General features: G+C 47.4%; 2 protein-coding genes across 2 annotated transcripts in view; both read left to right on the top strand.

Annotated features, from left to right (window-relative positions):
• Window positions 1–1,193: 1,193 nt before the first annotated feature.
• Window positions 1,194–19,200, top strand: LOC119103190 (ovostatin). Its single transcript, XM_037226634.1, has 8 exons — window positions 1,194–1,253; window positions 1,704–1,829; window positions 2,274–2,390; window positions 8,684–8,838; window positions 10,529–10,664; window positions 11,235–11,324; window positions 12,937–13,089; window positions 14,151–19,200. The coding sequence occupies exons 1-8, from the start codon at window positions 1,194–1,196 to the stop codon at window positions 14,328–14,330; spliced, it is 1,017 nt and encodes a 338-aa protein (XP_037082529.1). The 3' UTR covers window positions 14,331–19,200.
• A 5,613-nt stretch (window positions 19,201–24,813) lies between these two features.
• Window positions 24,814–27,413, top strand: part of LOC119103927 (ovostatin) — a 5,472-nt gene continuing 2,872 nt past the window's right edge. The window contains exons 1-3 of the mRNA XM_037227629.1: window positions 24,814–24,993; window positions 25,403–25,493; window positions 26,404–26,599. Of these exons, the coding sequence (XP_037083524.1) occupies window positions 24,817–24,993; window positions 25,403–25,493; window positions 26,404–26,599 (464 nt within the window). The 5' untranslated portion in view covers window positions 24,814–24,816. The remainder of the gene's footprint in view (window positions 24,994–25,402; window positions 25,494–26,403; window positions 26,600–27,413) is intronic.

Genomic DNA, 27,413 nt, shown 5'->3' with positions numbered 1-27,413 from the left:
CAGTAGTCGAGTATTTGATTTGGCGTCAGACTGAGACCTCACAGGTTGGTGCAAGCTTTCCAATGTTTCCGAGTGAAATGGTGTTACCCTTGTCACTAGCCAACAATCAACAGTTTGAAATTTGTTGACGCGGTTCAGAGAAGTCGATTTGCCGGAGGCAGAACGCAGTGACTGGTCACTGCGTTCCAGACTCCAATGCTACATGTTCTCTCAATCTCTGGCAAATCAAGAACGCCGCGCCGAGTGTCGTGCTTTTTATTGCAAGCTGACTTTTAAAGTTAGGTTTTACGTGGCCAGCACTCAGTTTTAGTACTAGTATATTCCACAACCCGTTCTAAGCGGCTGTTTATTCGCTATTGTTAAATTACATATTTTGAAATAACAAAACAAACAGCACGAAGCAAAATGCGGTAATAAGACACACGATACCTGATGCGAAGTATTAGTATCACGGATGGAATAATTGAGCTGGCGCCAGAGTCTACCGTGCTGGTGTGCTCACAGCATCTCAGTTAATTCTCCTGACGTCATCAGGCGTAATTGAATCCCGTTAAGTACTGTATGGTGTCTGGCTGTCAACTGTGTACGCGTCACAACCAGATACTCTCTTTGGAATTCATAACACAGTTATCTCTCTTGGAATCTCAACAGTTCCAGGGAGCAAATTCTGGTTATGACGGAATTTGCTCCCTGCATCCAAATATGCGTGCCAAGGATCCAAAGGTGCAAACAGGCACTGTTTTGACAATATTTTCTTAGTTTGTTGGGTAGCACTGTCTTGCCAGTGTCCGCTTGTAAAAAAGGGCAAATACCGTCAGAAGAAGAGTTCCAAACTCCTGATGCTCTATGCAAGATATTTGAATGTCGGAAGGTATTTTAGGCATCAAGTTCCACGGATTCGCTTGATCCGAGCTTGATTTGCTTCTGTCATGCGGTTTCCGTCTGTGAGGTGCATCGAACATCACGGCTTGTCGTGGGTCTGACCACGGTCTCCGTTCCTACCGGCTCTTTCCGGCAAAACGGTGCAGAGAAACACACAATCTTGGCTTAGAAGTCATCGTTCTTTTTGTTGACGATGTGACGTAATTGTTTTTACGTTTACCCTTTTTTGGAGCGAACGAAGGCTCATTGTGTTTCAGATGACGACAATGTCTGCTTCGACTTTACCGTGCCGAAGAAGAAAGTGCCGACATATGCGTTTTCTACGCGCAACTGTTCGTTCTGGATTATTTTGGTCGACACAGCAGTTTAAGGTACGGGAAAATCTGAAAACGTTCGGGACTGTTTGCAACAAAACACGGCCCCGCATGTCAAAAAGATATATTTGAGCGCGTCTGAGTGTACATGTAAGTGAGCGTATCTCTTATTTGTTAATGGCTTATGGTCAGATTTATCTTAGCGTCCACACCTTGCATGCAGATATCACAGATCACACGTAGTACTGATGCGCGCTCCTCAAGTTTTGGGGTGCTGCTTCAGACACACAAAACCGTGCTAGGTGTAAAGAAGCTCATGGTTTATCCTGTCGGAAGGTAAACTTGGTCCACTGTGCATAGCGTCATTCGCTCGGCGCAACTGAGTGTAAAGGCCTATCTGGCAATTCATATGAATGACCAACTTATCTGAGTGTGGTAGCAAGTTTTGTCATTGACCACCGGCGACGTGATCGAGCTTGCCGAAATGCTGCACATCGTCTTCCACAGCTTCGTCTGCTGCCCTACACGCTGGTGACGCTGGTTCAGACCGACAAGTCCAAGTACAAGGCCGGCGATCTGGTGCAGTTCCGCGTGGTGACGCTCAAGAGTGATCTCACTGCCATGGAGGAGGTGGTGAGTATACCGAGAGCGATCCTCCGGGACACTGAATATGCGCTAACCCGGAAGATAGCCTCATAGTTCACATGGAGCTCCCGATCGCAGTTTATTCGAGGGATGTGTGGCGTGTTGGCAGCTTTCTTACCTTACTCCCCACGCGGCTGACGGAATGGGACGGTTTAGAGTTGTGTCAGATGACCTCGGTGACCTCGACAAGTTTGAGGTGACAATATGCCCGTGGGAGGGGAAAAACGAAAACTCAGTAGCATGCCTTCTTCTTCTACGTGTCTTGGAAAAGTTACCGCATTAAAGGGTTATTTTGATGTGGATGTGGTGGGAAAATCACCCCACTGCCCCTCCTCCCCATAGGTAAAGCTGTACAACTACACGACTGCGCGTACAGGTAAAGCCGCACGACTTTAGGATAATGTTTCACATCTGTCTCTCCCGACCGTTCAGGTGGACCAGATCTTCATTACAACACCAGGCGGTACAAGACTGGCGCAGTTCGACAAGGTCGCCACGCGGTCCGGCATCATTCAGAAGAAGTTCCAGCTGACAGAAGAGCCTCCCCTTGTGAGTGCCTATTTACACGACCCACAAACCGCGGTCATACAGAGAGAAAGGTAATCCTGAACCCACAAACCGCGGGCGTACACACGGAAAAGTAATCACGGCCTATAGACTACCACAGCTGGTGTCATAGGCACCAACGCCCGCGACGGCTTTAGCATGTAAGGTTAGAAATGGCAGTGAGTCGATTCGAGCTCACACATCCGTTCGCGTAACGAAAAATAGCGAGTTCCGTCGACGGTTCAAACCACTCGACACTTGCGTTTAATCAGCATAAGGGAGCCACACTGCCTTGAACGAATTCAAAATAACACCGGTTGAAAAACGTGACACCATATAAGCGCGTCACATTTATTAGCGAAATGACACAGGCAACGGTGGGTCGGCTCGTACCCTGCACTTAATCAACACTGACAGTCTTGTGACGGTCACGGCATGACATAAGGCTCATACCCTGCACTTAATCAACACTGACAGTCTTGTGACGGTCACGGCATGACATAAGGCTCGTACCCTGCACTTAATCAACACTGACAGTCTTGTGACGGTCACGGCATGACATAAGGCTCATACCCTGCACTTAATCAACACTGACAGTCTTGTGACGGTCACGGCATGACATAAGGCTCATACCCTGCACTTAATCACACTGACAGTCTTGTGACGGTCACGGCATGACATAAGGCTCGTACCCTGCACTTAATCAACACTGACAGTCTTGTGACGGTCACGGCATGACATAAGGCTCGTACCCTGCACTTAATCAACACTGACAGTCTTGTGACGGTCACGGCATGACATAAGGCTCGTACCCTGCACTTAATCAACACTGACAGTCTTGTGACGGTCACGGCATGACATAAGGCTCGTACCCTGCACTTAATCAACACTGACAGTCTTGTGACGGTCACGGCATGACATAAGGCTCGTACCCTGCACTTAATCAACACTGACAGTCTTGTGACGGTCACGGCATGACATAAGGCTCGTACCCTGCACTTAATCAACACTGACAGTCTTGTGACGGTCACGGCATGACATAAGGCTCGTACCCTGCACTTAATCAACACTGACAGTCTTGTGACGGTCACGGCATGACATAAGGCTCGTACCCTGCACTTAATCAACACTGACAGTCTTGTGACGGTCACGGCATGACATAAGGCTCGTACCCTGCACTTAATCAACACTGACAGTCTTGTGACGGTCACGGCATGACATAAGGCTCATACCCTGCACTTAATCAACACTGACAGTCTTGTGACGGTCACGGCATGACATAAGGCTCGTACCCTGCACTTAATCAACACTGACAGTCTTGTGACGGTCACGGCATGACATAAGGCTCATACCCTGCACTTAATCAACACTGACAGTCTTGTGACGGTCACGGCATGACATAGGCTCGTACCCTGCACTTAATCAACACTGACAGTCTTGTGACGGTCACGGCATGACATAAGGCTCATACCCTGCACTTAATCAACACTGACAGTCTTGTGACGGTCACGGCATGACATAAGGCTCATACCCTGCACTTAATCAACACTGACAGTCTTGTGACGGTCACGGCATGACATAAGGCTCGTACCCTGCACTTAATCAACACTGACAGTCTTGTGACGGTCACGGCATGACATAAGGCTCATACCCTGCACTTAATCAACACTGACAGTCTTGTGACGGTCACGGCATGACATAAGGCTCGTACCCTGCACTTAATCAACACTGACAGTCTTGTGACGGTCACGGCATGACATAAGGCTCATACCCTGCACTTAATCAACACTGACAGTCTTGTGACGGTCACGGCATGACATAAGGCTCATACCCTGCACTTAATCACACTGACAGTCTTGTGACGGTCACGGCATGACATAAGGCTCGTACCCTGCACTTAATCAACACTGACAGTCTTGTGACGGTCACGGCATGACATAGGCTCGTACCCTGCACTTAATCAACACTGACAGTCTTGTGACGGTCACGGCATGACATAAGGCTCGTACCCTGCACTTAATCAACACTGACAGTCTTGTGACGGTCACGGCATGACATAAGGCTCATACCCTGCACTTAATCAACACTGACAGTCTTGTGACGGTCACGGCATGACATAAGGCTCGTACCCTGCACTTAATCAACACTGACAGTCTTGTGACGGTCACGGCATGACATAAGGCTCGTACCCTGCACTTAATCAACACTGACAGTCTTGTGACGGTCACGGCATGACATAAGGCTCGTACCCTGCACTTAATCAACACTGACAGTCTTGTGACGGTCACGGCATGACATAAGGCTCGTACCCTGCACTTAATCAACACTGACAGTCTTGTGACGGTCACGGCCATGACATAAGGCTCATACCCTGCACTTAATCAACACTGACAGTCTTGTGACGGTCACGGCATGACATAAGGCTCGTACCCTGCACTTAATCAACACTGACAGTCTTGTGACGGTCACGGCATGACATAAGGCTCATACCCTGCACTTAATCAAACACTGACAGTCTTGTGACGGTCACGGCATGACATAAGGCTCGTACCCTGCACTTAATCAACACTGACAGTCTTGTGACGGTCACGGCATGACATAAGGCTCATACCCTGCACTTAATCAACACTGACAGTCTTGTGACGGTCACGGCATGACATAAGGCTCATACCCTGCACTTAATCAACACTGACAGTCTTGTGACGGTCACGGCATGACATAAGGCTCGTACCCTGCACTTAATCAAACACTGACAGTCTTGTGACGGTCACGGCATGACATAAGGCTCGTACCCTGCACTTAATCAACACTGACAGTCTTGTGACGGTCACGGCATGACATAAGGCTCGTACCCTGCACTTAATCAACACTGACAGTCTTGTGACGGTCACGGCATGACATAAGGCTCATACCCTGCACTTAATCAACACTGACAGTCTTGTGACGGTCACGGCATGACATAAGGCTCGTACCCTGCACTTAATCAACACTGACAGTCTTGTGACGGTCACGGCATGACATAAGGCTCGTACCCTGCACTTAATCAACACTGACAGTCTTGTGACGGTCACGGCATGACATAAGGCTCGTACACCTGCACTTAATCAACACTGACAGTCTTGTGACGGTCACGGCATGACATAAGGCTCGTACCCTGCACTTAATCAACACTGACAGTCTTGTGACGGTCACGGCATGACATAAGGCTCGTACCCTGCACTTAATCAACACTGACAGTCTTGTGACGGTCACGGCATGACATAAGGCTCGTACCCTGCACTTAATCAACACTGACAGTCTTGTGACGGTCACGGCATGACATAAGGCTCATACCCTGCACTTAATCAACACTGACAGTCTTGTGACGGTCACGGCATGACATAAGGCTCGTACCCTGCACTTAATCAACACTGACAGTCTTGTGACGGTCACGGCATGACATAAGGCTCATACCCTGCACTTAATCAACACTGACAGTCTTGTGACGGTCACGGCATGACATAAGGCTCGTACCCTGCACTTAATCAACACTGACAGTCTTGTGACGGTCACGGCAATGACATAAGGCTCATACCCTGCACTTAATCAACACTGACAGTCTTGTGACGGTCACGGCATGACATAGGCTCATACCCTGCACTTAATCAACACTGACAGTCTTGTGACGGTCACGGCATGACATAAGGCTCGTACCCTGCACTTAATCAACACTGACAGTCTTGTGACGGTCACGGCATGACATAAGGCTCGTACCCTGCACTTAATCAACACTGACAGTCTTGTGACGGTCACGGCATGACATAAGGCTCGTACCCTGCACTTAATCAACACTGACAGTCTTGTGACGGTCACGGCATGACATAAGGCTCATACCCTGCACTTAATCAACACTGACGTCTTGTGACGGTCACGGCATGACATAAGGCTCGTACCCTGCACTTAATCAACACTGACAGTCTTGTGACGGTCACGGCATGACATAAGGCACGTACCCTGCACTTAATCAACACTGACAGTCTTGTGACGGTCACGGCATGACATAAGGCTCGTACCCTGCACTTAATCAACACTGACAGTCTTGTGACGGTCACGGCATGACATAAGGCCGTTGATAAGTCGTGAGGCAGGGTACCGTACACTCAGCTGCTTACCTGCCCACGGGCTTACCACCGGTGACCCAACTATCACATCTGACTCGCCAACATGTAAGTTCCACATAGATACCGTCTCAATAGACACTTCCAGTTCTCTGGACACGGGCTGCGACCTGCATCATTAGGGGCAGCAGCAGTGTTATCTCGAGCTAACCGCACCCGTCAAAGTAGCGCATCTTTTGTTAAAATTTTAGCACCATTCTCACATCTCGTCTGTTGGTGCCAAATGGGTGATCGTAGGGTTTCAGAATATTTCAATCAACACATCGAGTGGTCGCTGTTCACATTTTATCTCAGGGCGTTTGGTTTGTTTCCCCTCGAAATAGTCCCAGGCACTGCACTCGAATTCATCGAGCATTCAGGAGCCAACTAGCGTGGTAAATCTGCACCCTGGATGGTTGTTAAGGTTTTCACTGAATGGCTGCCAGTCTTGACACTTTTCAAAGCATTCCGCTAATTGTAATTAGCCATGTGCCGTCAGCAACGCAAGGGTTTTTAAAAACTTCAACTAGCGTGACGTACTCTCCCAAACCAGTACCCAATGAAACCTACGCTGCTTTTTCCTTGCGATGGAAATTATCACGTCATTGTTGTTGCTAAATATCTTGCGTTCTATTTATGGTCCACTTCGCTGCAAGTGGGGAGCTCATGGTGCACCACAAATGTCGAATATTGGTATCTGTTTGTAGGCAAAGGTCAGTTTTACAGTCGATTAAACACTTCAAAGTTGGTCGGTTTATGCTCTTTCAGTTTACACAGAATGTGCGTTGCTTCATAGTTTTTTTTCCAAAAAAGAAGTTTTTTACGCCTTCAGTGCTTCCGTAACGTATCATGCAAACGCTGCTATCAAAGAGAACGTTTCTCTTTTAAATATATTGAAGCAAGCATCAGATATGATAAAATTAGCTTACTCATAATTTTTGGTATAATCATGAATGAAAGACTGCTCTAGACGACTAAGCTTCTTTTTTCGTAAACATTCTACTCAATGCGTCACCGTTTGGTAATAATGAAATATTTGAATGACGTTAAGATGCTGTCAAACTAGTCGCGCGAAATTACGACCCTAGTACTCCTTTATAGTGCTTTAAACTAGCCGAGGCAATAGTATCAAGACAAAATCTGTGGTCAAAATATGATATATGTAACCATAAAGCCAATAATAAATAGCCGAGTTTAAGCCGCTGAGTCAAATAACAGTATGCGTTCGTGATTTCGCTCTTTCCAAAGTGTTCTCACATATTTATCCATGAGTTTGAAAGGAATGCTCCACATTTGAACATATTAGAACAAGCATTACATATCATGAAATGAGCTAACTTATGTTTATATCTGGTGCTATGCCTTTAAGAGGAAAAGACTGTTCTAGGCAACACAATTTTCCTATCAAGTAGATATGTTTAATGATACGTCCTTCTTTCATTGCATCATAGAACATTCGTACAACAGCATCCACTCGTAGTTCTTCGATCTTCCGGGAGATGGCAGCATGAGCCGGCGGTCTTCGCTGAGCCAAATTTGTCATATGCTCGTATTCTGGGTCTTTCTCGTGGTGCTGTTGCACATTTGTCCATGAGTTTACGATGCTTACTCGTATTCATGTACTCGATTGTAGTACTTTTCTTAAGTTATTCGATTACAAGTCTTATTGCTGCAACAATTGTGAACACCGTATAACTTCTTGTATTATGTAGCACAAAACGTAACTCGTGTTCGACTCCTGCATAGCTTGCACGACATTAGTTGATGGCCAATTGGCACGGTGATGTCGGAAAATCTTACTCACGAACGCCAGACATGAACAACTGGATAATTTTTTTCTGACCTTGCACGCTGCATCGCCAGTGTAACGACGGAATATGAATTACGTCTTTATGACGTCATCTATGCCTGGCTAACCTTGGTATAAATTCCACCAAATAGTCTGCACATCTCCGCGGGCGGGCACCTCAGAAGCTAAAGGATTTTAGGTCTTAGAGAAGACATGGCACTGGCCTACGCCAAATGGTCTTTAAGATGGTTATGTCAGTTCAAAACCCCATGTAATAGGTATCGCACAGTGTGCCACACACGTGAAACATTGCACCGATGCACTCCAGCGAGATGTTTCACTGTCGTTACCCTGCCGCACCAAACTTACAGGGCAGATGGACCATCCACGTAAAAAGGAGGGACAGAATCGTGAGACAGCCGTTCGAGGTGGAGGAGTACGTGCTGCCCCGCTTCGAAGTCACCATCACCGGTCCCAAATACATCACCCGTGGAGCCAACACCGTTACTCTTAAAGTCTGCGCCACGTGAGTTCCTGGCTGCACCATAACGTGCAAGCAAAGGCCGTTGCTACTGTTTGCGCCGAATCTTGCCACCCATATTTAGTGATGGTGCTGTGTAGATCGTAGCAGGAGATGGTTTGTTGGCATGGTTGTGGGTAACCTTAGTCACGCAGTCTTTTAAAAGCGTGTTAATATGTTTTCAACAAACAAAACAAAACAAACAACAAAAAACCGACAGTGGTGGCCTACAGGAACACCGAAGCTGAATGCAGGCAGATGCCGAGTGAAAGAAAATAACCAAATGTATATACACAAATATTTATGTTCAAATCACAACTCATGGTGTGAAAATTCAGTCACGCCTTAATTGCAATTTGAATCATGAATATGACACATATTTGCGTTACTCAATAATCAAATAAAGCAACAGAAACAAACGTTTCAAAAGTGAAAGAGACAAGAAACCAAATTACTAGATGATGACATGACAGCATATCAAACGGCATCAGCGTTTTGCAATCTGTTAAACCAGTCGAACAAGAGATGAGGTGCCAGCCCTGTGAGGCAGCCTAAATGTTTTGCAATCTGCGGTTGTAAGTCAGATCATTTAATAACACTTTCCAAGATTGGGGATGTTACATTGCTACTATTAACATGCAGGGGTGGGTTTCTTCTGCGAGGCATATTAGACATTGTTCAGCATGCGCCCGGATGGATGGTCAGTTTGAAACCCCGATGGTTTGGCAAAATTAATTTCGAACATGGCAGGGAGGCCTACCTAGCTTTGCATAGCTTTGGTAAATTGAATAACACAACAGATCTTTCGGCATGCCAAATAAACGTACCTTGTAAAGGCACTGACATAAGGTAGGTCAAGGTCTGGCCGTGGATATCAGCAAAGGCAAATTCCAGGAACTCGTTCAATCTGAGCCGTACAAAGGTGTTTATCGAAACCAAAGTCTCTTAGATAGCTTCTTAGGCAGTAAAACAGTTTAATGCAGAATTACATTAGAAGTTCATTGACGTAGGGTCAGGTATGAAGGTCGGGCCAAAGTTATAATCATCACGCTTTTTTACTAAGGGGCGTGCCTTATGGCGTGGAGTTCAGACCACGGAGAGCCATCAATGCAAAAGGTTCGCATAAAATCGTAATGAAGACACTTAATGCATGTGTAGTTGCCCAGCCAATCAGAGCTTTGAAGCCTTTGCTTATGTGGCTAGCGTCCGCCCCCGCAGACATGCTCGTGCCATTTTAGAATAAAGTATTATTTTAGTCCCACGTACCACTAAAGTGATACCGATAAGTGCATTCCCTTTGCCAGTGTTTATTAACAATGACTCAGCCCATGCATCTGTGCCTGTGCGCCCCCTTTAACTACGTTGGCATTGATCATTTTGCATCCAAGCTGGGCATAATCGCACTGTGCGTCTCACTTGCTTCAGGTAATGCGAGCAGCCAAGTCGCCACTGCCATGCCATTTCACTGGTGTCTATGAGCCAGCCGTCTGCCTTTGCCATGGCGCTCTGCGCTGTGTCTATGAGCCAGCCATCTGTCGCTCCCACGGCGCTCTGCGCTGTGTCTATGAGCCAGCCGTCCGCCACTCTGTCGCCTTCGCTGTGCGCCAGCGAGCACGCGATACGGCTGTCCGGCGCACGCCATGATAGCCGGCGCTCTGCCAGCCATGACGTCATGATGTCCGGCGCTCTGTCACAGCTACACGTTCGGGAAGCCAGTGTCGGGCGCCGCTATGAAGCTGTTGGTATCTCGGCCGTCAACGTTCTTCTCCCGACGCCGGGGCGCGTCAGGCTCCGAGGAGAAGCCGCCTTCGAACGTGACCTTCGCAGAGGAGGTCCGTTCCCGATAGCGTATGGGCGCACGCCCCCGGCACTGGCTCGCACCTAGGCTGGTGACACGCTAAAGCAATGCTGGGGTCGATCATCCGCAGCTCTAGCCAGACACGAGAGTTGAGAGGACTTGAGCGCGTGACGACGCCACGGCTGAAGCTGACGTTAACCTTATGTGACCCGTTTGTAGCTTGGTGAGCCGGGGGTGAAACTCTCAACTAGCACAGATTTATTTCCCTGTATGGCGCGTTGATCGAGTCCGTTACGTGCGGCTCCCTGGCCATGCGGATATTGACGGCTGGCGTGTTAAAGCCTGATATTGCCTCAAGTTTGTAGCTCAATACCATGGCCTGTTCGTTCAGGGTACACTGCTGGCTTCAATAATCACGAAGTGTTTCACCTGTGCAGTGCGAATGAAGAGCTCTCGAGCATGATGGCATTCTGATGTAGACGGCAGTTTTGCGCCGGGTCAACCAGGGCCCATGCGTAAAATGCACAGAAATAAAGAGACGTTCTCAATCGACAGCATGTCGCCAATTTGAGGGCGAGGCTGATGCAGTATTACTTTATTTCAGACGGACAAGAACGGCTGTGTGGAGATAGACGTCGTGTTGGCGAAAATCGGACTAGGAAGTGCCCCCACTCGGCGCGTCCATGCGAGCAGAGTGAGACTAACAAAATGTTTCAGACAAGGACTTACTGCAGATGGGAAACTTAACTGGACGATTGCTCCCCCCCCCACGAATGATGTTCTTATTTGTACACAATAGTCAGCTAAATTAAAAATGACCTTAGCTCTTAACACCTTAAGTGCCAGGGCAGAACTCTAAATGATTATTATGTCAGGAAAATTATGTTACTAAATGATTATTATTAACAGGAAAACCTTTTCATGACTGCTCATCGAGCCAGTTTTAACGCTTCTTTCATAACACAATTCAACATTCAAATGATAACTTGTTCCAAAGATGAACATCTTGAGCTTTCCTATGCATACAGCTTATTTTCCCTCGTTCAGATCAAGGCGCGATCTCACAATAGCTCACCCGGTAGCATCAAAAGCCACTCACTAATTTAATGCAGCCATACGCTTGCGGTGACTGCGTGGTTATTTGCATAAGATAAGCCCTATTTGGCAATGATCGGTCTGCCAGCTCGGGACCAACCAGGGTTTTTTGCTACCAGCCACCGTCTGGAAGGAGGAGAGGGGGTCATAGTATCTCTCTGGTATCTCCGGTACTCCTGGTCGGGTCGAGAAAACGGCGATGGGTATCGAAAGCTTATTCAGCTCTCTCCAAGCATCGTGGAGTCGTTATCTGTGATGTGACTGATGACGTCACAGGTCACGCAAAAGACGACAACCTTTGAATAACTATGGGAACTCTGTCCCACGTAAAAATGGTTACATGTGCTGGAAAACGGTTGCATATGCTTAAAAACCTAATGCTTAGCTTTGAGATCATATAATGCTGATGGAAAGCTGCAAGATTCGAAACCAAGTCAATTTCTGGTCGACGTCATCGAAGTTCAATTACAAGGGAAGTCCATTCCATGTCAACGCCAGGCATCCTGACTTGTCATGTTTTTTTTCTGTCCTGTTGACGTGGCATGTGAAGTAATAGGCTTGAATTGAAAATGTGTCAGCGCTATTGCTTCATTGGTGACAAGAGGGCGCAACAAATCGTCTTGGTTCAATATCAACACATAGATCTCATATCAGCTCTGACGATGATCTGGTGTGACGTCACAAAATATGACTGACTGACATGCAGGCCCGCCGGTCAATGAATTACAGGAGAGCAGCTCTAAATGTGGCAAGAGGATGGGAGCTACTGTGAACAGGCGAACATCTCCTTGTTGAACAAGTTCTTGCAAGCCCCACTGATGATGTCATCTCTCATGTACTCGACCAGACATGAACTTTTTCTTTTGAGAATTGGTGGCGTGGATCACCTACCATCTGCTAATTTGGTGTGCTTTACTCGTTTGTTTCTTAAGTCATTATAAACATACAGGAGTTCGGATTGCTTTAACCACTGCTCAAAATGTTGCGGGTTACTAGCATGACACATTTAGATCTTGGAGAAACCGAGGAAGCTGCACCACAAGCCAGACGGGTGGTGTTCTTAGCCCTAAGCGCATTGCAGTTGTGTTGCCGCCCTGTTATTGTGCGGCACCGGTGTTGGCGGCGTGAGGACGTCAGCCCGCATCAGCGGCCGTGTGTATGGGTGGAGACACCCCACTGCCCGGCTGAACGCAGGCCGACACCGTCCGCAGATCATGGCGGAGGCAAACGTGACGGAGAGTGGCACAGACATCCTACAGCAAGCTGACATCACCATCCCGATCCAGAACCGCCGCGTCCGCATAGAGATGTACAGAGCGGCAGGCTATGGCTTCATCAAGCCCAAACTGCCGTACTTCGGCTACGTGAGTCAAACGTCACAGGCGGCGGTGCCACCCGATCAGCTCGCCGGGCTGGAGAGACAAACTTACGCACGAAGGGTGATTCTTTGAAACTTTATCACTTGTTTTGGGGAAGTGGCTTGAACTTGTGGTGAGAGGGAGCGTCAAAGTTGGGATCAGTACATAAGAAGCTGCACCCTGGTAACAAGTGCCATAACTGGGGCCGATACTTGGGGTTGAAATCCTGCGCGCTCTTTTGATGGAGAGAAAGCTGCCAGAAAGCTGCCCTCTTCGTTCTTTCTATTTTTCTTCAGCATCATGCTTGGTAGTTGGCGATGCATATGTGCGCTCCGTTCCTGCATTTTTCCTGCTGTGCCTTGCCAGTCAAGACGCTGTTTCAAGCAAGGATAACGTGCAGAGCAGATATAAGTAACATTCCATGTTATGGCTTGATGTAAGCACATGCTCAGAATTCACAGGAATTGGTAAAACAAAATCAAATGTACTCGGCAACTTACCTAAGTTGCTCAGTGCAGTAGCGAGGAACATTATTTACATAGATAAGACAGTAGTATTAGCCTTATTCCTCGGAGAAAAACAACAGAAGAATGGAGATATAGTTGTCTGTATTCTTGGTAGGAAAGAGGTAAGCGGAGTTGACATATTCTGAGTTTATGTGAGCTATTTCATTTAACTTCCATCACATACAGCACCCGGCCCCGCTCGTCCAGCCGCCCCTGCTTTATCGGCCGGCCGTAATGGGGAGGATAGTAGCCGAGTATATCTGGAATCGATGAGTCACTTTCTTTGAGCCCTGATCGTAACGTTACTTTTCAGACGCGAGGCGCGTCATGATCCCTCCAGCCCTCCAGTGGCAGACATATGGAGTAGCGTGCTGCAATGCACCGTCTTATCCAGATGATGATCACGACGCACCTCCGTGTGGTACTTCCTCAAACTTATGAGGGATGGTAACCGATAATATTTTGAATCGCTGTGCCACTCTTTGAGCCCTGGTCGTAACGTTGCTTTTGAAACGCAAGACACGGTCATGTTTAAGAACTGGCTGTTGTCCATGCCTTCAGGTGAGTATTAAAGACGCGGACAACGAGCCACTGGCGAAGGAGCGCATTCCAGGTCTGCTACACTTCCTTCTTCAGAGACAGGAACGTGTCGGCAGCTCCACCACATCCCACAATATTCCCGTGAGTTACCACCGGTCGTGTTCAGTTAACCGAGTATTCAGGCACTCTGGACAAGGTTAATATGGGGCAAGTTTAGGATCAAGGGGGCGACGTCAACCAAGGCAATAATGTTAGAAATGGGTTTCTGTCAAAAATGTTGGATGGGTACCTGAAATTTTTAGAGATTCACCGGTAACAGTTTGGGATGACTCATTTTAACGACCTTTGACTCTACCATGGGTCATATGCGAAGCCAACAAGCAACCGTGCGGCACGCAATATGACTTCACTGCACGCCACACGGGCGTGATTTCACAAAATGATCTGGGATGAGGCTGAACAGTGAAAAATGATCCGACTTACCTGCAGAATATGCCAGCAAACAGATTTCTTCGAAAATTTGACCGAATTTGTTTACAAAGTTTGGGGGACTGAAGCCCAAGTAGGGGGGGGGGGAGCTGAAAGTATCTCAGCTATATGGGAACCTACAACCCTGGTACGCCCTTATGCTGCGGTGCCATGCGCCCAAAAATGTGATGGCGGGGAGAAAATTCGCTGTTTTGGGAGCTTAAAAAAGTTGTGGGTGTCACAAACTTTGTTTCATTGTGACCTTGGTTACGTAAAAAAGCCATTTGGTTGACCAGATGACATCAAGCGCATGCATTTTTGTCCCTGTGCACTTGTGCTGTACGACAGAGGCCAAGTATCTGGACTACGGTCTCGTCATCCACATTGGAATTTCGTAATGAGGCCACACAGCAGCCGTGGAAGCCACACATAATCCGCCATTGGCTCTATCTGAGAACCAGCAGGTGAAGGTCTCTGAAGGTCTTCCTTCTACATCCTTGGTTCGCTGCGACTTACCTCAAGTCCTGCACTTTTTAAGTGAACTTTACTGGCGTTTGGTACGCGATATTCTTGGGCCCTGGATGTTTCCATGAAACACGTTCAGTGGTCATTGTAAAATGGGGTGGTCGTTGAATGGTCAAGACGTTCGGCCCCAGCATGGAGGTCTCGGTTTGCCATTTCCGGGTTTTCCACGGAGTGGATATGTTACTGGGGCGGCTTCGCTGTCACTGGCATTTCAGAGGATGGTATGCGGCAACATGCGTTGTTTTCTGGTTCAAAAAGGGTTATTATGATGCATATGTCTGCAATGTTTTGGTGCCCACGCTTGCCAAGAAGGTTCCCATTAGAGATGCCCCATATCCCAGCTAACACATAGTGCGTGGTGTCAAATGGAGCTAATCTGTGCACCCTGACCTGCATAACTCCTGGCGAGGCATCTCACCTGTTCACCGACATTCTCTGTGCGAAAGACTGTTATGGTGAAGCTGTTAAAGTTGTTGTGCTTCATTTTTGCTGAGATTTATTGGTATCCGCGCAAATTTACAAAGTTACACAGATAGATCAATATGATTTATTTAATCCGCGCCCGGCTGGGGTCTAAGAAAGCCGCGCCCGGCCGGGGGGAGGGGATGTTGACTTCCCCTGGGGTCTCCAACTTCCAGACACTGTATAAGATGAACAAAGATACCTCCCATAAAATCTTGTAATATCATGAAGAATGCCACAAACTTTTTCGCCTTGGGGCAAATGTGAGGTTACCAAAGGCCACAAAAGACAAAAAAACAGTCGTTCCGGCAGTTCTGGTTAAAACCTATGTTGATACGTCATGACGGAATATTAAGGGAATGGGAACAGGTGTTCAGACTGTGGGAAGTCCTTTCTGACCATCTCTGTTCCCCCACACGGATCAGGCCAGACCAGGTCACCGTTCAAAATTGGTTCACCAGTAGTCTAAAAGAGCGATACTTTTCCTCACGATATGCCTATGACTAAGTTTTTTTCATTATGTGCAGCTGTGAGATGAACGTACGCAAAAGTACCTATCTAGGGCGACCTGGAGGTCATCTGAGGTCAACGTAGGTCAAAGTTATAGACCATCTAAATGCAAAACTTGAAGTTCTAAACGGGTCTATGTGACCAGTAAAATGACTTTCTGTTGTCAGAAATAGTGTTTTGTATGTCCAGGCGCCAATAGCGCCGGCAGGGGGGGGGGGGGGGGGGCACAGGGGGCAAGCTGCCCCGCCCCTGAGGCTCTGAGGGTCCTTCGGGCCTCTCGGAACCTACTATAGAGGGCCCGATTTGAGGGTCCGAAGGGCCCGAAAAGTCAACCAGAGGTCTCATTCAGGGACCCCGGCCCGCAAGACCGGACACTCAAATAACAGCCAGAGGGCCCTGAGCGCTGATCAGGGGCCTACCGGGCCGGTAAAGGCCTATATTTCGGTCGGACGCCACCAATGACGCACAGCTCTGTTTGAGCATGGACCTCAGGGCCCACTTCCCAAGTAGGGACAACGCTGGAGCCGGCGGTTTACATTGCTCGGGGCCCCCAACCCCTAATAGGGGCCCTGTATTGCCCCGAGTCGATCTAGGGAAGTGTTTAATGAGGCCTGAAGAGGAGCCCGGGCAGCCCATCGAAACCGACAATCAAAGGCCCAGCTGGAAGACATAAGGGTCCGAAGGACTGGCTGCAAGTCACATCAATAATCGTGATCCGTAGGGTCGTGACCTGAAATATCCGTCAGAGACCATGATGCACCGTTTTAGGAACCCACGCAAAATCTGGGTGTATAGGTCGGTCAGAGACCACGAACAGCAAACAGTCGGCTCCATGTCCGTCTGGGCTCCTGAGACCCATTTCCCGAGCAGAAACGAGACCGGGTCCGCGATTTACAATGCTTGGGATCCCTGACACAATGAGGGGCTCCTGTGTCGGTTGGAGGTCGGGCTCCTGTATCGGTTCGACAGTGCCGAACAGGGGTCCTGTGGCGGCAGGCGGCCCCGATTCAGAGCGGTGTTTGAGGGGGCCCGAAAAGGGGCCGAAGGGTCTTTCGAGACCAAAGATCAAATGTCCGATGGTATGGTCGAAGGGTCCGAAGGACTGGCTGTAGGTCACATTAAGGACCCAAGCCCATAGCCCATAGCCCATGCCCATGTTCTCAAATGTCAGTAAGAGGATCTCTTCCAAAGATGGGTACCCCTGCGGCAGTGTTCCTCTATTTCGGCCAGAGATCACGAGCAACAGTCAGCTCCGTGTTGTTCTGAGCTCGGGGGGCCCGTTTCCCAAGCAGGGATAAAGCCGGGCCCGTGATTTACATTGGTCGGACTCCTGTATCGTTCAAGGCCACACAATACCTAACAGGGCATTCTGCGTCGACAAGCGACATCGAGTCGGTCAGGGGAAGATTTGTTCAGCGAGGGTGGGGACGCGAGCCTGAACAGCAGAGGGTCTCTTGCGCTAATCGGGCCCTGTGAAAAACGAAGGAAACAAAACTTATAGTGAATGCTCACATTGAAGTAATGAAAGAGTCGTGAGCCAGGCAGGGCCCCCAGTACCGAACGGTGGGCTCTCCAACCTTTTCCAGCATGGGCCCGTTAAGCCCGACTGGAGTACATCTGCCAGTTATTTGATCACCTGCGGTGGGCAGGGATGTTGTTTCGTTAATGACGGTTCATGCGTTGATCCGGGGTCAACTACGCGGATCAGAAGGCCTCCGGCGTCAGGGAGCGGACCAGTGTGATATGATGTATCCCTCTAAGGGCCTCCGGATCGGCCAGGTGATGCCGCCCCGTGTCGCTAGAATGACGACCGGAGAACAACCGCGGTGGGGACGGAGTGGCCCTTCAGCTCTTGACCGGGAACTATAATGTGCCCCGTAGTGTTATACTCGAGGAGCCCCTTTATCGGAAAGAAATAAGGGGTTTCAGTACTGCTGAAAGGAGTGGGCCGAAATGAGCGCGAAGTGTACAAGGCCATCCACGTTTCCCTAAGAACTTTCATTATTTTGCAGAATCGACTAGTGAAGCAAGTCTCACCAAAATGTTTGAGGCCTGCGCGCCGGGCGCCGACAGTATAGTGGTTCACGCGCCTGCGTCAACCGCTGCGCGTCTCGGGTTTGATTTCCCACGGTGCCCGCCCCTCCCGCCGGGGTGATAGGCTGGCAGCGCGATATAGCCCCAGCAGCCGAGTACGTCATGGGCCCGAATGGCTTGCCCGTGATCTCGGGGAGCAAGGATAGCAACGGTTTGGGTCGTAGCTATCGTAAAGCCCACCGGCGTTGCCCAGTGCGAGTAACGCCAGAGGACGGGCGCCGAGCGCGCAGCAATAACCATAGTAAAATAATGCTTCTTGTCTATATAAGAATGTCTTTTAAAACCAATTATACAGATCAGGAATTATACCGGGCGACTTTTTACAACCGTGAGGATGCCCTCTTGACAGCCTAACAGTTATAGCAACACGACAAGTCTAAAATTTACCTTTACTTCTCCAGTTCCACCACCAGATTCCAGCACTATTCGCGGTGCTGCAAGAACGAATACGTTATTGTCATCAATCTTAAAACCGCGCAGGTGATATATATATATATATATATATATATATATATATATATATATATATATATATATATGTATATATATACATATATACGCCCTGAAAATCTTCAAAGGTACAATTTGGTGTACAAAAGCTCTCAAAGGTGCTTTTCAGATGTGTCACTATTTTCGCCCACCTGTTGACCACGGCCTAATATAAGTTGCGGGGCCAACGCTGCGTGGCCTGCGGAGGCGGCAAGGCCTGGCGTGCAGTTTTTGTTTCCATGATATGCGAGCGTGCATGCTCATAACTAACCTACATAAATTGTACCACTTACCAATTATGACTGAATGTTGAAGATATTCAGACAGTTAATCCAAATTGTTGACCATTTTGATTTATAATCAACATTTGCGGAAGCCTTGTCATTTCTGTAAAATCCAGATACAAATTCTGACGAGTCATTTAACGCGTAATTTTGTCAGTTTATTCACTATAAGCTTGAGGAAGAATTGATCTCGGGGTAGCGCCTGGCCTATATTCCAGTTATAGAAGGCTTAAGTATGTACTGCATATATATATATATATATATACATGTATAAATGTACAGAAATACATATATATACATATATATATATATATATATATATATATATATATCTCTCTCTCTCTCTCTCTCTCTCTCTCTCTCTCTCCCTCTCTCTCTCTCTCTCTCTCTCTCTCTCTCTCTCTCTCTCTCTCTCTCTCTCTCTCTCTCTCTTTCTTCTCTCTCTCTCTCCCTCTCTCTCTCTCTCTCTCTCTCCCTCTCTCTCTCTTTCTCTCTCTGGGAAAAGCACATCCTCAATAACAAATGGGTTATATCCGGCGTTTTTTTTGGGTCCTTTTACCAACAGGGGGCACTTTGTCAAGCTGTGCCCCCTAACCAAGGCCCTGGCTGCGCCCCTGGCAGGCACTCATGGTCGCAGAGCTGTTGTCTACATTATCTAGTCTCTTCGACGCTTGTCAATGTATTTTTAATGAACTGAAAACAGATTTGTTGGTCTATGAAATTAGACGTCATTAGCCTTGCAAACACGATAAGGAGGTGGTTATGCGCGTCGCACCCGTTCATCTAGCCTCTCCACTATTGGCAACGTAGTCGTTGGCCTTGGTTGGCCTCTCACACATGACCCTGAATTTCGCTACATGGCTGTTTAAATCTCATTATGCACTACAGTGATATCACAACATTTTTTCAATGGAGTATTCAGATCTTGCGCCTAAAAGTACGTAATAGAACTACCCAGTTTTAACCCAGCATGTGTACTGCAGAAGGTCCCCTTCGAGGCAGGTGATGGCCCCAGCCAAGATCAGGTGCTCGCGGTCATATGATGGGCATGCATGTAAGTCAGTACTCTTTTCCTCGTATGTTAACACCAAAACTACACAAAACTACAAATCCGCATTATTTTCGAAAACATATAAAAGATTAACTTTGCTTCTGGTCAAGGGCTTTGCATTTCCGTGACAACCGAAAGTGAGCCAACTGTTGGCATTGTTATGTTCTTTTACCATAGAAAGTTTGAGCAATAACAAATGACTCGCGACAAGTTAAGTGCAGTCAAAGTTTTGTACAGGCTGACCTGACGTAGCTTACGGGTCTTGATACATCAAAACTTCAGATTTAAAGAAAACATGCCGAACTGATAGCTGAATTGGTACTATGCATTGCGCTTTGCTGCAAGCGTTCGTATTTGACCTGTACTGAAAAAAAAAAACACGGGAGCAAAGTCAACTTTCCCCGGTCGGGCGCGGCTCAACTTACAGCTGTATGAGCTGCTGAAGGGTTCAACTGACGAGGAACGACATTGTACGCTCAGCACCTTATTAGTGATTCGCGTTTTCAGCACTGAAAAGGCGTTTCCACACTTTTCTATTTCAGATGTGAACAAACAGCTCACTTTCACACACCTTTCTGGCATACGCCTTTATTACACGATGCGTGCTAGAAGCGCGAAACATACAAGGCGATGTACGGTGCATCAAGCGGCGGTCTGACGTCAATGCCACACCCGTGTGACGTCATTGTTGGGCCATTCCGGCATGTTGCAATGTCTGATATGCGTCGATGCCAGTCTGTCATAGGCATGACGTCAGCCTGACGCGTGTGACGTCATTGTGACGTCAGTGTGACGCGTGACCGGCAGGATTGGCGGTCCGCAGGCGCAGCTCGTCAGCGCCTCGTACGCTCGGTTGCCTATCATCTGGACCGACATTGTGCCTACAAAAAGCAGATCGCGGGTGTGCCGCGAATACGACAGCGACAAGAACGGCCGCATCAAGTTCAGGATCCCCGGGCTCGACCTGGGTGTCGTCAATGTGAATGTGAATGTACGTGTCACGTGCGCTGTGTGCTATGGCCGTCAAACTGCGATACTATCAACATGGCAGTTAGCTAAATGACGCGTCCATGCTCCTCATTTCCCATCAAGACTGAATGGGCGCTGGTGTTGGTACTGTCGTGGGACATCGATGCCTCCATAACTCAATGCCGTGTCGCTATTCCGCCCAGGGTGATCAGGCTTAGGCCGTCATACATATCAGCCTGATGGATTATTTTCGTCTTTAATTTCGTTAACAGTAGCTTTATACTTCCCGGATCACGTTCATCTTTATTTTCACTAGCTATTTTCTAGTTACGTTCTAACTATTTCACCAATTATTGGCCTTTGCCTGGTTTGCATGGGAAGCCATTTTATGGTTGTAGTGCTTGGATCATGGTAGCACACCAATCCACAGCATTACGGCTGAAGACAAGCCCAAAACTGGCAATCTTTTCATTGATGATTGGGACATTGAAAACCGCCATTTGGAGCCAGAGTTTGCAAAACATTTTTGGGAAAATGTCATTTTAAACTGCCGTGTAGGGTCAAATTCCTCTGGTACAGGACGGCCATTGACTCCAGAGATTTGGTCCCATCTCCCGCAACCAGTGTAACCACGTGAACTATAAGGTTGGAAGGTTTCACGGCCGCAACTGTGTTACAGGTGAAGGCACTGCGTGCAGGCATCAGGTCATCGACGGCCAGCAGCAGGCTGAAAATCTGGTTCTCTCCATCCAACTCATTTATGTCCATAGAAGTGGTGAAGACTCCTTTCGACTTGAAATGCAGTGGGTCCCTCGTCTTGAGGGTCAAGAGGACATTCGACATAGGAAATAGGCAACTTACGTATATGGTAAGCGGAGAGGCGAACTGGGCATAGTCCATATGTGAACATACGTGTATTTGAATAAGTCAATTTTGGATAATAGGCCGGTTTCAATATAAATATTACGATGTCAGGTAACGGAATCTTGAAGGAGTATGATATCTTTGTATGTGTTTTTGAGCGGAAATAACCATCCCGAAGATCTTTCGGTGCAGTTCGCAACCCTGCGCTTCTGGAGACCTAAACCGCTATAGTTTCTGAGCTATAGGCCCGCGAAAGTGGGGAGAGTATTTCAAGGTCACCTTGGCATTCATGACGTCACAATAGCCTCATTCAAAACCTGCCATTTCATTGGGCGTGCGGCGATTAAGGCCACGAACAATACAATTTCAACATATAACGGCCATCAATGGCTCTCAATCTATGTTTTGCAAGACATGATTACGTAATCAAACAATGACGAAGTAAAGACCATATTTACCAACCAAAGAGCTTTGTTAAGAGCAGTCTTTTCCACTTAACAAGTATGCCAACGGTTAGAAGTGATCTTGTGTCATGCCTGATGTTTGGTTCAAGATCTTCAGATGTGGAACATTCCCTTAAAAGGAGGTGTTCAATAAATGAATATATTGAAGCAAGCAGCAGATATTACAAAATAAGCTCACATATAACTTTTGTGATGCTTTCAAGGGGAAAGACTGCTCGAGACAGACCAACTTCTCTATTTAGTAAAGATGCTCTCCAATATGTACTTGACTGATCACGTCATCATACGTTGCAGAACATGGGTTGTGAGCCAATGGACGGCCGTCATACCTGGAAGTCGTGTTCACGAACGCCAGCTATGAAGAACTTGACGATTATGTTTTTATTGACATTGATTGCCGTATGGCCAATGGGGTGGCAGGATTACAATGGCATATTATTATGGTATGGGTGCTTGGGTGACCTTGAAATAGTGTGCCCGAAATACCCTGCACATATTCGCGAACGTGTAAATCAGATACTAAAGAGGCTTAGGTCTTGAGAAGGAGAGAGCTGCAAAGTGCACCGAATGATCTTTAAGATGGCTAGATCAGTTAATAAAATTCCTAACAGGTATGCAACACTCCTTTTAATTTCGTACAACCAAAGATCAATTCGGAAACCGTGACTCTGTTTTGGGAGACTTGCCACTCTTCAGGAGTCCCTTTTTTGCTAGAAATGACAAGCGGCATGCAAAAACCCACACCCATATTTTTTCAAATTCGCGCTTTTGAGGAGACGTCAGTTAAGGGTCACTTAAGTAACTTATCGATTGACACAACTGCGTCGATCCCAAACTTGAGCGCAATCAAAATCTGGTTCAAACGTCCCTCTTTCCATCAATGCACATTTCATGTTTGCGTTCAAGCTGAACGATCCCCATCCCCACCGCAGTCATGAAATACACTCGATATATATATATATATATATATATATATATATATATATATATATATATATATATGTATATATATATTTCTTGTAGCCTTTCCAGCGCCGATTTCATTGCACGCATTGTTGGTTGTACACAGCAGTAAATTCAGCCCTTATGACCAATTGGGCGTTTTTCGACGCTTGTTATGTTCCTGTTGTCGCTTTTTGGTCTGTGGATATAGAGTATTCCTAAAGTTCATCGGGTTTTCAACGCTTCGATCAGTTCCACGCTCCTTTTCAAGACGACTCTTACACTATGAGCATTCATTCATGGACAGTACGTGCGTGAAAGTTGGGTTTTCAGCGTAATTCTACGAACCACACACTGAACGTCCTTGACAAAAGCAACATCTACATGCTGCATAATCTAATTAAAGACGCATTTCTGCGCGATTGTAAGTTTTTGCGCTTTCGCCGTATCAAGCTAAAAGGTTTCTCGCACGGCGGCTTTCAATTATGGGAGGAGGGGGGGGGGGGGAGGACTTCTCTGTTCTCTGACTAGTCGTACATTGTACAGTGGTAGATGACTGAATATTCGTTTTGCTTGTTGATGCTGGTGTAACACGGAGCAATACGTATGTCGTTAACAGGTCCAAGGTTTCGGGTTGATGTTTCTTCAGCAGTTTTGAGTATCGCTACGTCCTAGCAGATTACTAACTGAAGACAAATACACTGAAGTCCAAGGTTAGCGATGACTATCATCTCAAGACCTATGATGCTTATGATGCAGGATACCGTGCTTTAATGTTCTCTACAACGAGAAACGCCAACTAAACTACTCATTGTTTTTTATTAGCCATGCCACGCATATAAATCATCGACGTATGGCGTTCCCGCCATATTTGAGATCGAGGTAAAACGTGTCATATTTGCCTTCCAGCGACTCGGGGATGAGTACTTCAGCGCCCAGCGCCGCACCACCCTGTTCTTCACATGACCACTGATCCAGAAACTATCAGTGCAAAACAGTCGCAGCATTAAAAGCTAATGTAGCTTTGCAATAGGGTTTTGCGTGAAACGCGACCAAAATGACGTGGCAGCAGGAAGCGGACGCAATTGGAACTTGCTATTTGCATTCTTTCTGGGGTCTCTTGCGCCTTGTGAGCGCATCGGAGGTGATCCTATAGCTTGGAGATTCCTAGGACCTTCCTAGAACCACCCCAGAACCTTGCTTCCTTTACCCGTAAACCGCTTTTGCAAGATTTTTGAACCTTTGCTACACTTTGCAAAGTTCGTGTGAGCTCTTGTGCTTTGCGAAAAAGTGTAGGTGGTTGTGGCGCCCTACCTTGCTTCATTTATACGCAAGCTATACTGCAATATTCGCCAACTTTAACAACTACGCAATTTGAGTATTAATCAAACTGGACATTTCCAACTAAGATCATAATGTAGTTTAAGGTAATCCTATTACCATTAAGGTGATCCTATTATTAATACGAGGGTAAATTCACGATTTAGATGCGGGGATTGAGGGTTGTGGGATTATAGGTTTGGGGGATGGGATGTGACTGTGAGCAAAGCCTTTCGTTCTAGATCATGACGCGAGGCCAGATCATCCGTCAGAGCTACGTTGACTCCCGGGGGCTGATCAGAGTCCCCTTGGGTTTCGACGTGTCGCCGGTCTTTAAGGTTCTTGTCTACTTCGTCAACTCCCTGGGCGAGATCGTGTCGGACTCCAAGGCCTTCAAAGTAGCCAACTGCTTCCAGAGCCAGGTACGTAGTAGCATTTTTCTCAGTGTTCTTCACCGATAAAAACTTATTTATTTCCAGAGTATACTGTTAACAGGCTGGCTGCTGTAAACGGAAGTGAGTACTTAAGAATCGCGTTCGTTCGTTTCATGCTGAAATCCTTTGATTTCCTCGTCGTTGATCACAGCCCTCTCTCAAATCACGGTAACGCAGCGCTGCCGTTCCTCTTATGACCACTGTCCACCGGTGGCGCATCACTACTCGACCTTGACATCCCTCTGATCTTTATGGTAGCCACTAGCTCCAGCGTCACGCTTCTACCATGTCGCTATCTTCCAGCGCTAATGGCTGCCTGCCCCGGTGGTGTGATTCGGTGGGGAGGTCAGTTGTGTCAAAGTGTGTTAACCTAATAGTGACCTCTGCCCTGTTCCAGGTCAGCGTGTCATGGAACAAGAAGCAGGTGAAGCCAGGGGAAACGGCCACATTTACTGTGCGCGGCGCGCCCAACTCGCTCTGTGGCGTCTGTAAGTATGTGATCAGGTCGGCGTCAGGTAGGCCTATTATTTGTGTTCAACGATATCGGTGCTACGCACAAAAATCATGTTTGAAAACTTATCATATGCCCGTCATTACTTCTGATGCAGAACTAGTACAACATTTACTAAAGCGCGTCATTGATTCTACTACCAATACGTATGCGCCACATTAGTGCCACGTAACAAAAATCGTACTTCAAAACCATGTATGTGCCATTTTTCTCTCCCAAAAAAATCTCCACGGTGTTTATCTACATGCAAAAGTACTTATATTGCCGATACCTATAAGCGGCATTAGTGCTACATGCTAAACTTTACAACTCAACTTTCATACTCGTCATCATTTTACTGCAAGACCGTTTACAGTCGTTATTTCTACGTGGCATTATCTGCTGCCAGAGGCGCGGGTCTGATTCCCGCGATACCCGCCTCTTCTGTCGGGTGAAAGACAGGCTACACCTGTCTTTGTCAAACGTCAGTTCAGCGGGTCGCAAAGCCCAAGTGATGGCATGGTACTTGTACTGCAAAGCCCAAGTGATGGCATGGTACTTCTACCGCAAAACCCAAGTGATGGCGCGGTACTTGTACTGCAAAGCCCCAGTGATGGCATGGTACCTCTACTGCAAGGAAGCATGCATGACGCTCATGCTATACGACAAAATTTTTGCTTCAGAAACTTTTGCCCGTCGTTACTTGTACGCAAAAACTGGTGCGATTTTGCTTTAACAAAACATTTCGTCTGCTGCAAACCTTTAAATGTGACATTAGTCCCGTACAAAAGACGTTATCCCTTGCAAATGAAGACTGCCATTGCTTCCACTCATAGAGCTGCTGCTCCAGCGACTGCTGAATCAGCCGGCACCCTCAGGCCCGCTAATCGTTCCACTGCCGCCCGCAGCGGCGCTGGACCGCAGTGTGGAGCTCCTGAGCAGCGCCAACAAGCTGACGGCGGACAGCGTATTTGCGAAGCTGCGTCAATTCATTATCAGCGCTGGCAGCTACCCGAGCCTCATCGAAAGCCCCTACGTCTACTGCAAGCGCAAGCCACGCCATGGCTGGACGCCTGTCTTTGGGCCTCTGAACACCTCACCATCGTACGATGAGTTTGACAGGCGCCGGGCTGATTTCAAGAAGGGGGACGATAGGTGAACGGATGAATCCTGCCCTGTTCTGAGGGGTGCTGTACAGTTGATGCTGCACCGTCTCAACGGCCTCGGCCATGTTTGCGATGCGGTAATGCCATCGTGGGTGAGGTTATGGGGTGGAGGTTGAGGCAATGATGACTTTGGGTTGCGCACAAAAATATGCGTCGAAAAACTTTCCATGTTAATCGGCTGTGGGACAAAACATGCATCCCCAGAGTTTGTAATCACAACGTGCGTAGGATATAAATTTGTAGCGTTAAAAGTATGTGATGTGAAAAGTTTGGATAGCATAAGATCCATCAGGTAAGATCCAATCTGAAAAAGTGTGTATCGAAAATAGTCGTACGCACAAATATTCGTATGGACAAAGTTTGGACGTCGCAGGTCGCAGAAAAACATTTGCCATGCAAAGGTGGCACTGGAAACGAAGCGGCACAGGCAATACAATTTCCTTTGGAGTTTGCTGGCGTTTGAGTTTTTGGGACCTTTTTGTGGTCCGCTAATATATATATATATATATATATATATATATATATATATATATATATATATATATATGTGTGCATATAGTATGTATATACATGTGTGTGTGTGTGTGTGTGTGTGTGTGTGTGTGTGTGTGTGTGTGTGTGTGTGTGTGTGTGTGTGTGTGTGTGTGTGTGTGTGTGTGTGTGTGTGTGTGTGTGTGTGTGTGTGTGTGTGTGTGTGTGTGTGTGTGTGTGTGTGTGTGTGTGTGTGTGTGTGTGTGTGTGTGTGTGTGTGT

Source organism: Pollicipes pollicipes, unplaced genomic scaffold, assembly GCF_011947565.3.
Source record: "Pollicipes pollicipes isolate AB1234 unplaced genomic scaffold, Ppol_2.1 Scaffold_5724;HRSCAF=6776_pilon_pilon_pilon, whole genome shotgun sequence".
In the NCBI taxonomy this organism is placed as follows: Eukaryota; Metazoa; Arthropoda; class Thecostraca; order Pollicipedomorpha; family Pollicipedidae; genus Pollicipes; species Pollicipes pollicipes.
This window is presented reverse-complemented; position numbering and strand designations above follow the sequence as displayed.

What these genes read in the sequence shown, in the direction of transcription:
- LOC119103190 (XM_037226634.1), top strand. Translation starts at nt 1,194, where the DNA reads ATGCGTTTTCTACGCGCAACTGTTCGTTCTGGATTATTTTGGTCGACA. An exon ending in TCACTGCCATGGAGGAGGTG is followed by an intron (nt 1,830 to 2,273) that starts GTGAGTATACCG and finishes CCGACCGTTCAG; the next exon opens with GTGGACCAGATCTTCATTAC. An exon ending in AACTGCCGTACTTCGGCTAC is followed by an intron (nt 13,090 to 14,150) that starts GTGAGTCAAACG and finishes CCATGCCTTCAG; the next exon opens with GTGAGTATTAAAGACGCGGA.